This window comes from Carya illinoinensis, chromosome 5, assembly GCF_018687715.1.
Source record: "Carya illinoinensis cultivar Pawnee chromosome 5, C.illinoinensisPawnee_v1, whole genome shotgun sequence".
NCBI lineage: Eukaryota > Viridiplantae > Streptophyta > Magnoliopsida > Fagales > Juglandaceae > Carya > Carya illinoinensis.
In genome coordinates, this window is record NC_056756.1 from 4,218,930 (window position 1) to 4,229,129 (window position 10,200).

Here is a 10,200-nt window from a genome sequence, read left to right on the forward strand (position 1 = left end):
CCATCAAATCAAATAAAATTTAAATTAAAATTTTAAAAAATATATTATTTTAATCTATTATTGTAAACAAATTGTAGAGTAGTTGGTAGTATATCATTTTTCATATATGTATATATAACAGTAATATTGGGATCGAACAACCGCAGGCTTTTTTTTATAATATTGGAAGAGAATTATGTCAAGAAATATATTCAATTTGAAAATGAATTTCACATTTTTCAGTTTCATAAATTTCGCAAAATATGGAACTATTTCTTCATTTTGTATTTAGAAATGTAAAACTGAATAATTCACTTTGGAGATTTGGCTGGATCCTTTAGAATTTTTGTCATACTTAAATGACTACTAATATTGTTATCCAACAATAGTACTGTCTAAAACTTGTTCAAATTTGAATCGGTTTTAATTTTAGTATTAGATCAGAATTGAACTTAACCAGTTTAATTCTATGATGGGCCAACACGCCATTTGACCACACGCATATAATTAGTGTGTAGTTTAAAATCACTACTAATCTTAAAAGTTTAAACTAATGATAAAATATAAGTTTTATTATTAATTTATATCTTAACACTTCTCTCACGTGTGGGTCAGATTCTCTCTCAATTAGTAAACTAAATAGGTAGAATACTTAATTAATTAGAGTAGAATGTAGAGTTAAGATTTGAATTCAGAACTTCTGCTCTACTAGTACTTTATAAAATTTAATTTATATCTTAACACTTAGTAAAACTAATTTTGTAGTTATTGATTTAAACAATAATTTTATTCTTCAATTCAAGCAACCCATTATTATTCATTCGAATTACACGTAGAAAAACCGATCAACACAATACAGGGTAGCTCTTCCCATACATATAAACTCAACAACTGAGGTGATTTGGTGGAATTCGACCTCAATGGGAGATGGAGTTTGGCTACATTAACAAGTACAAGTCATGGTGTCTATATGTTTAGATGTTAAGACATTTTATTTACCAAATTGTCTCAACTGACACCTTCATGAGTACATTTACTTAGAACACACGCGACTTCGACATTTACTACGCACGTTAAAAGCTGAATCCAAAGCACGAGGAAATTAAGGAAAATCGAAGGAGAAAGCTGGCAAAGCTAAGCCAAGAAATGATCACATTTGCAGTCCACTGGAGCCAATCAATCTGGTAAGCCCAAACGTGATTGCCATTGCCATCCAGCCTCCAAACAGCACCCTGGCACAAGACTTCACCATGGGAGTCCTCCCAAGCGCTGCTCCCACCCCTCCAAAAACAACCAGAGCCAAGCTAGCCACTATTACCACCACAGCCAACCTCACTTTATGCACCCTTATGAATGCAGCCGCCAGTAATGGTAGCACTGCCCCTACTGAAAATGCAAGTGCTGATGCAAAAGCAGCCTGCATCGGATTTGGGAGCTGCTCTATCTTACCGGCCTCTTGCTGATTCCTTGTCTTCTCTCTCTTTATCTGTGCCATCTGTATGTCTCTCTGAGTGTACACAGACACGTACTCCCCTATTGCCATGCTGCACGCCCCTGCAAATAACCCTGCAAAACCAGCAAGGATCATGGGTTTGATCTCTTCTTTAACAGACCCAACACCCATCATTAATGATGCTACAGTAACCAGCCCATCATTGGCTCCCAATACAGCAGCTCGAAGCCACTGCGCCCTTTGAAAATAGTCAACATCGTTATCGTCAACGCCCCGGCGCAATTGTTTCTGCACCGCATCATCATCCACGTGAATCGTGAGCTGGTTCTGAGTTCCAGGAGCAGCCATGAGGAAAAGGAAGAAAATTGGCAATTATATATCAGAAAGGGAGAATATTATTTATGATCAGTCGATTATAGTACTTGTGGAGAGCACAAGCCTCTTTGTAGTGTATTTATAGAGAGAGGATCTCCAACTAAAGCTGACGCTGACGGATTTTAGTGGCAGAAGAAACGATAAGGGAGTGTGGAAGACATGCTCCAAAAGGTTATTATATTCATCGTATTCTTCTTAAAAGCAAAACTGATATATGCAGGTTTCGCATACAATTGGACAATGAAACACTCGCGAAGATGGATGCTGAATAGGCCGGCACTTGAAGATCATCAGAAAGAAAGACAATGGGAAAACATTTTCATAAAGCAGGAATTAAATTGAAGCGAGTGTGCAGTACTCCACATTAATATTAAAGACGTATATATTTTCCACTACACGTACGGGAAGATAATATGATATATCACTAGTACTACTTAATTGGAAGGAGTGTGGAGTCCATGCGAAAGCCACGTACGGGCTCGAGTCTCGACCGACCCATCTTGTACTAACTACTAATTAATGGAAGAAAGTGGTATATATTTTATTTCAAGCTTTGTCCTTTAATACTACTTTAGCCAGGCATGCATTTGCGCACCTCTATCTATCACTCAAGGTATCAGCTTGAAACTAGCTACTTTTGTACTGATCAGGCAGATCGATCATGATCATGTCATTCGACTGGAGTTAATTAGAAGAAAAGGGTTACGTCTATACGGAAAATTTACACATGATGAAAAGTCCGTGGAAAATGCTAGTATATATGTCTCGAGTTTGACTCTCATTTCGATCGTTTTTATATATTTTTTTAATTTTTTACTCTACTTAATGATTAAGAAAGTAATTTTTAGTATATTGATATATTTTTTTATTTTTTAAAAATATTTAATATGTTAAAAAAATATATAAAAATAAAAAGAAAATTTTGTACTAGCACCACCCAATTTAATATGATCTATTTCACAATAAAATAAAATAAAATAACTTAATTTATAATTCGATACACTAAGTTACGTTATAATGTAAACATTATTATGTAAAATTTAGACCAAATATTTATCTCATTATAATCCTTTATCAAGTCGAGTTATCCATATTTACTATACTTGAAAAACGAACAGTGAAATATCAAAGGTGGCCACTGCTGCCATAGCCCTCCGCGTAAGTCAATAAATTTATTTGTTTTAAACCATATATACTCAGATCATGCCTTTATAAGCCTTCATTTTTTGAAAAAATTACAGGTTGTTTAAATCAAAGTACAATAAAGGAACTCCTTCTGCCAATAAACCACCGAAAACTAAGCATAATAAGACCTCTACGACCGTTGAACTATTGAAAGATAACGACAATAATGAGTTATGGTTCAACTCCAAAATTCCAACTGACATCTGCTTTACCCAACTTGCTTAATTCTCGGCTACTGCACGTCGATCTTTACATTATAAATATCATTGCAGTAAAGGCAGAATCTAACTTCTTGATTTTTAGCAGCAGAAGTCGAGGGTTTTCCATTTGCGCTTTTATTTTTTGCCTGTTCGCTTGCAGGACAGCAAAAAGCCGTGGTTTCGATACTGAAACAATGTCGTCGTCGTCGTCAAAGATGATCACCCTGATAAGCTCCGATGGCGTGGCCTTTGAGGTCAACGAGGCCGTGGCTCACGCATCCCAGACCATTAAGCAAGTGATCGAGGACACTTGCACCGACGACGGCATCCCGGTCCCCAACGTGACGAGCAAGATCTTGGCCAAGGTCCTCGAGTACTGCAAGAAGCACGTCGAGCCAGCCATCTCCGACGGTGATCTCAAGGGCTGGGACGCCGAGTTCGTCGAGGTTGACCAGGCCACCCTATTCGGTCTCATCCTGGCTGCAGACTACTTGAACATCAAGAGCCTTATGGAGCTGACATGCCAAACAGTGGCAGACATGATCAAGGGAAAGACCCCAGAGGATATCCGCAAGACCTTTTACATCAAGAATGACTTTTCCCCAGAGGAAGAAGAGGAGGTTCGTCAGGAGAACCGGTGGGCATTTGACTGATGTCGGTAACAATTTGAAGTGGAATTTAGATACAAAAATTAGGTTTACAAACAACAACGTGGTTTAAGGTTTACCGTTTTGAGTTTATACTAGGGGTAGTTATTCTGGCTCTAATATTTCCTCTGTTTTAATCACTCTACTTATCATAGCATCAGCACTTCTCTTGAGATTCTATTATGTTGTTCCTGCGCCCCCATCATTTGGGTTTGTAGCCAATAAGTATATCTCCAATTAATTTTCCTCATGGTTGAAAGTTGACATGGTGTTTGAATATTCCATTGATTCGGGTTTAAAACTTTAAGAACACAGAGACGTGTCTGCATTTCTCATTTTTTGACGAGGGGGACAGCAAACTGTTTTAGTGTTTTTTCTTAATTAAAACAACTCCGCAATATTCTTCGAAGATGGATTGCTGAATAGGACAACATTTGGGGAACCGAAAAAAGAGAGGAAAGATTACGATCGACAACATATAAGTGAGGATGCTGAGAATGTGCAAACCACGCGACTGGAAATGTAAATTATTAGATAGTAGTGGCACAGATCATATGGTGCTTTTCCAATCAAATATGCTACTAATCAAATAGAGTGAATGTGCATTCCACACGAAAGCCGGCCATTGGTTCCTCGCTATGATAAGGAACAAAGCGTGTACTTTCGGCATCTATACAAGCACTGCTCTTCTTCAAAGAGAAATGATATGTGTAATCGTGATTGTGTAAATGGTGTGCAGTTACTTTGAAAAAAATAAATTAATATAGAACTCACATAAAAAAAAATTAACTTTTTAATCATGGACCCCACTCTTTTTCAAAGCGATTGTGCGGCATTTGCAATTTCACGATTGTATATAGCATTGTTCTTCTTCAAAATACATCACTTAAATACATTTTTTTTCTATTTTATATATTAACTTTTATAATATATCATACATCAACTTATCTATTTTTTCTTCATATCATTTAAATATTATACTTTTTATTCTTTTTTATTTAGTTTACACATGAGGAATAAATAAAAAATCACATGAGGAAAGAGAAAGTAATTAAAAATATTTATATTTGATGAACAGGATCCAACAGAAGTTTACTGTAGCAAAATGTATACTGTTTTTAAAATACAAAATTCAATGGAGTAGCATTTTAAGTACATTTCTTTATATTTTAAAGAAATATACATTTTACAATAGCCATTGAGAGTGCTCTTAGGTAATCTCCCGCTTCAAACGTTTCCATGATGATGCTACCAAGTCAATTTTATTTTCTTCAGTGGGGGTTTCTTAGTTAAAAGATCCTGTCTCGAGATCCTTTCGTTTGGATTCTTCCTAAAGGATTAATCTTTAAAGATACCAAAAAAAAAAAAGGGTATATTCTGGAAGGAATCGTTTTATTCAATGATATATAGCATCGTTTTTTTACCTAACAAAATGCACTACAAGTCTTCGACTCTTGTGTAAAACCTCATGCTTCACTGATGCTGTTTCGGGAGAATCCTGATGAAATGAAAGTAGTGCAGATTCACGAGCAAGACCCCATGCCTCCAACATTTGACAGCGTTCTTCATCAACCATCTGCACTTGCCGTTTTGCTCTTCGTATTAGTTTCCTGTTTGTAAAGAAGGATGATATATAAATTTTTTCCCATCTAAAATATACAAAAATTGGTGTGTATACACGGAAGCAATTGGCTAGTCACTATAATGATGAAAAGAAAGCAAAGAAAAGATATTAGCTAACCATACCAGCTTACTGATTTAAGTCTAGTTTTAGTCTGGGCGTGCACCTTAAATTTGAGTAGCCTGGAGTTTCGTAATCCAGGAACATGACCACAAACCCATTATCGTGTAACAATAACATGCCTCTTAGCCCCTGTAAGGCCCACCCACTATTCAAAAAATTTCGATTAACCTGCAAATGTCAATTTGGACAGAATTGGCTGCCTCAAGAGTGACTAAGGCAGTGGTAATATATATACCCTAAACTCGATCTGGTCAGTGTTATAATCTGCTGCAATCTAAACAATAAATTATTTGCCAGTCCAAGCCCGAAGAAGCTTTGCATAACCATGCTCCAGATCAGAAAAGTATCACACCCTTTTACCTTTTGTAACTACAGATTAAAATTACACAAAAACGAAACATTATGGTTTTGAATTGCTTGATGCGAAACTCCAGATAAATCAGAGGAATGCAAAATCCAGTGCATCCATTAGCATTGGATCCATATCAGCGGACTTCAAAATTTGTTTTGATATAAACCTGTTGAAGACTAGTTAATGATCTAGTAGCTTCATAAGTTGGCAACTATATTCTTCAAAATGCCAAAATTATAAGAGAGAAGAAAAAAGTGATTCGGGGAAGCCAGTCTCACTGATGACTACAACAGAAAAAAGAAAAGTTAAAGAAAAAACAGAGAGGAGGACTATAGATGAAAGAATCAAAGAAGTATACTTCACTATGTATATACACAGGGTCAATGAGAAAGTGTCGTTTACCGTATGGAAGAGAGATTAAATGGCTAAAGAAAAATGAAAGATTCAGAAACCCAAAGTAAACAAGAGAAAACTGAGCTTCCGGTTCTCCTGTCTTCTCAGCAGACTGACCTAGGAGCTTCCATTTTTCCGCCACTAAAACATATGCCTGAAAACAAGTGGTAGCAAAATCTTCAAACCCGGGTGGCCCAAGTGGTTAGGGCCAACTTGTGTGCATGAGCCCCATGTCACAGGTTCAATTCTCCCTGGGATTAAACTGCGATTTAAGTGGAAGGCTATGGCGGTGGGTTGCTATACTAGTCTCTCTGGTGGTTTAGGTTCCATGGGTGAGTCCTAAGGGCTTGGCCACGGGTTGATTCCCCAGTCATTACAAAATAAAAATAAAAAATCTTCAAACCTCCGCAATATCTTACAGGCAAATAAAGTACTCAATTCTTAATTGGAATTCAATTTATATGATACAAATAACTTCAATATGGATGCTCAATGTGACTAACACATAAGAAAACATTACTTAAATATTACAGCTTTTGTAGTTGCATACTCAAGAAAAAAAAAAAAAAACCCTGTTCACTTATGCTAGAGAAAATACAAGTAAAGAACTAACCATCTCCTGTATGAAAGTGTTTTAGGATGACCAAACTTTCGGTTCCTTGTACAGGTCTCTTCAAATTCCAATTTCATACGGCGTGACAACCAAGAGAAATCATGCCACTCCACGATGTGAGTTCTCAAATATCAGCTCTCCTATTCCACAACTCTCTCTCTCTCTCTCTCTTCATGCAATCAAAAGTTCAGAGGTTGACACGTACTGCAAGAGCAAAAATCCAATAGGGCAGAAAGAATTCGGCTGTACAAGCAACATGAGAAAACCAAGCCGTAAAACCTATAGTAAAATTGTATATCCATTTCTATAGGAAAATATGTTTGTCTTATGAATACATCATGCTTAATATTTACAAATATTTAGTACATGATTCCTTTATTTGTTGTTCAACCTTTTTATAATCACAAAATGTTTGGCAAACGATTCCAGCAGTCAATATCTCCCTATTATATAATCGATAAAATTATTGTTTACTGACCTATAAAAAATGTTATTGTCTACCGGAAAAAAATAAAAAAAAAAAAGCAACAGTCAATATCAAGTCACAACAATAGTTACCCAAGAAACAACGAAGAGTCATCCACTAGAAAAGCAGCTATACTCGCAAAAGCATGAATGGAAATCATGGACTTAAATCAGGTATTCGTTAAGGAAGTAGAGATTTGCTGTATTCTCTCATGAATTGAAACTCTCCACTCCACTAAATTGCACTGCCAAAAAATTTTAGAATTGAAATAAGACAATGACCTTTTTTTTATAAGCACGAAATACTACAATAAAGTACTTCCAGCATATTGACACGAGATATTCATACTTCAACTCCCCGTTGGAAGACTGATACAAAGAGGGCCTTCGAACAATCATGGTAAATCATTATATTCCGAACAAGACCAACATACTGACTATAAGAGTGTACTTACAATATCGTTAACCACTCATTCTAAATGTCCAAAATTTACAATAAAAAGTGAAGAACTCGGTCTCTGGAACATCACAAGCAACAAAATTTTTGTTTTCTTATTTTGATTAGTCACAAGCAACAGAAAATACATCATACAGACATTGTCTGAACAATATGCAACAAAGAAATTGATCCCTAGAGTAAACAATGCTACCTCCGTGTCCTATAAGTCCATTAACAAGCCAGGGAAACATGTGGATAATTACAATGGAAGCACATTTAGGATTTTAAACTAAAAACCAAACAGTGCTATTAGAGGGTGGGTATGGTGTTTTCTCCTACCTATTGACTTCCGGACTGGCCTCGAAATGATCTACTCCCACAACCAGAAGCTTGAAGAACAGCACAGCACTGAAATGTAGCGGAGATTGTCCTTGACTAGGAGCAACTTATAAGCAGTCCAGCAGCCCAGGCCTGAAGAACCATCACAAGAGATTGCTTTTTATTTCCGGTTTCTCCTACAATACTTTAACGGATATCTATCAGGCTCTCCATTGTATCGTTTATCCTTGGGCATAGTCGGTTTGTGTTGTTGATGAGAAGATCGGTTTGCAGAGTCCATACTATTATCATCTCCATTTGAGTTTGACAACTTAATGGAACAGCTCCCCTCTCCCTCCAATCGCACACCCAGAATTCCAAACTCAGAGTCACACCTCATTTGGCATTCACCGTCCTTGACACCACTCGTCTCAATCTTTCCAACTGACTTTAGACAATTGACATTCATGGAAGAACCACCGTCCAAAGACCCGGCACATACCACAGGTTCCAAAACACTTCTATCAGGTTCAAGCTTCCCACAAACATTAGGATACCCCAAGCATGACCCTCCAACCAACGAATCACCCTTGTTCTCCCATAAGTTCCTTGAAATCCTAGGCGAGCTATTCATCGCCCGGTGCAACTGAAACGCCAGTTCCGCATCATCAACAGTCTGCACCTTCTCCCCATTCTCATCTCTACTGGCGACAAAATCCAGAGCATTAGTCGCCAACTCTACCGCCCTCCTCGCCACTACTGCTTTCCTCACGGCCTCCACTCTAGCCTTAGCAGCCTCTTCAATCTTCTTCTTAGCCACGCAATTTGCATTCTCCGCCACATCTTTCAACGACTTCGCACCATCCAGAATCCTAGAATCTCTCGCTTTCCCACCACTCCTGTCCCTCCTCCTAATCTTCCTACCCCCAAAAAGCGCTCTGGACAAAGCTATCGGCCTGGGCACCCAACAGTCCACACAAACCGAAAACTCCTCGCCGGAACACGAATATGACCACGGCGCCACGGTTCGATATTTTTTAAAACAATCTCTATGAACGCGTCGGTTGCATTCGCCGCAACAGAAACACTCGGCAGCCAAGGTTTCTTGGAAACAATAGGAACACATTTCGGAGGATTCCACGCGGACCGCACATTTCTTGCAAAGAAGAACGATGCGCCATTCGCTGTATAGGGTTTGGAGTCTTTGCTTACCATTACCCGTGTCGGTTCTGAAGCCACAGGCGTGGCATTGGGACAGATTGGGTAGGTCCCTGGTTTTCTTTAGGGCCGGGTGAGGATGATCGGAGATCGTGGGGCTTCGGCTTCTGCTTCGGCTTCGGCAAGGGGCCGGGGCGTTATTTGGCTTGGGGGAGCCAGAGAGGAGGCGCTTGCTGGGAGACAGAGCAAAAGAAGAAGAGGAAGAGGAGGAGGTAGAAGAGGAGGAAGGTTTGTTAATATTGTCGGAGGTTCCTTGATGCTGTTTCTGGATCTTCATTGCGTTGTGAAACCCGAGGACTTTGAGTTGACGAACAAGTGGGGAATTTTAGGGTTCTACATAGGAGAAATTAGAATTGGGACAGGTTGAGATTTTTGGGCCTTCATGTGTCTTATTATAACCTAATGTCTAATATATCAATAACAAAAATATAATATATATATATATATATCAAATTTACTTATTAAAAAAAATTTGAATTAGACCATCTGAATTTTTTTTTTCTTTTTATCAAATAGACCATCTGATTTTAATAGACAAAAAAAATTCTCATTTGAAGCACGCGAGCGAGAGTACGCGAGCAGCCAAATTAAAATGGGATGATTTAGAGCATTTTTATTGAATTATTTAAATATAAATGTATAATTTGTATAATATAATATGATTTTATATTTAACTATTTCATTTAAAATTTATTTTTACATTAGATTATCTATTATTAGTCAAAATAATAATAAAATATTATAAATTTAATAATTTTTTTTAATTCTCTTCTATTAATTTTTTTTCTAAATTAAGGGCTTATATGAAAATACATTATT

At 37.4% G+C, this 10,200-nt stretch overlaps 3 protein-coding genes across 7 annotated transcripts; 1 reads left to right on the forward strand and 2 right to left on the reverse strand.

Annotated features, from left to right (window-relative positions):
* Window positions 1–686: 686 nt before the first annotated feature.
* Window positions 687–1,837, reverse strand: LOC122311645 (vacuolar iron transporter homolog 2-like). The gene has a single exon (XM_043126268.1). The coding sequence runs from the start codon at window positions 1,778–1,780 to the stop codon at window positions 1,130–1,132; it is 651 nt and encodes a 216-aa protein (XP_042982202.1). The 5' UTR covers window positions 1,781–1,837; the 3' UTR covers window positions 687–1,129.
* Window positions 1,838–3,296: 1,459 nt separating this feature from the next.
* Window positions 3,297–4,103, forward strand: LOC122311590 (SKP1-like protein 1A). The gene has a single exon (XM_043126193.1). It carries the CDS (start codon window positions 3,387–3,389, stop codon window positions 3,843–3,845), a length of 459 nt encoding a protein of 152 aa, XP_042982127.1. The 5' UTR covers window positions 3,297–3,386; the 3' UTR covers window positions 3,846–4,103.
* Window positions 4,104–5,212: 1,109 nt separating this feature from the next.
* LOC122310947 lies at window positions 5,213–9,775 on the reverse strand. Of its 5 annotated transcripts, none has more exons than XM_043125229.1 (3): window positions 8,185–9,775; window positions 6,942–7,184; window positions 5,213–5,449 (listed from the first exon to the last, which is right to left on the reverse strand). In XM_043125229.1, the coding sequence occupies exon 1, from the start codon at window positions 9,656–9,658 to the stop codon at window positions 8,345–8,347; it is 1,314 nt and encodes a 437-aa protein (XP_042981163.1). In that variant the 5' UTR covers window positions 9,659–9,775; the 3' UTR covers window positions 5,213–5,449; window positions 6,942–7,184; window positions 8,185–8,344. The 5 variants fall into 5 exon arrangements, with proteins under 5 accessions (XP_042981163.1, XP_042981162.1, XP_042981161.1 ...); XM_043125228.1 differs by having other exon boundaries at window positions 5,213–5,751; XM_043125227.1 differs by lacking the exon at window positions 5,213–5,449 and having other exon boundaries at window positions 6,744–7,145.
* Window positions 9,776–10,200: the final 425 nt, after the last annotated feature.

Bases quoted from the DNA above. Each gene is read 5' to 3' on its own strand.
- LOC122311645 (XM_043126268.1), bottom strand. From the start codon at position 1,780: ATGGCTGCTCCTGGAACTCAGAACCAGCTCACGATTCACGTGGATGAT.
- LOC122311590 (XM_043126193.1), top strand. From the start codon at position 3,387: ATGTCGTCGTCGTCGTCAAAGATGATCACCCTGATAAGCTCCGATGGC.
- LOC122310947 (XM_043125229.1), bottom strand. From the start codon at position 9,658: ATGAAGATCCAGAAACAGCATCAAGGAACCTCCGACAATATTAACAAA.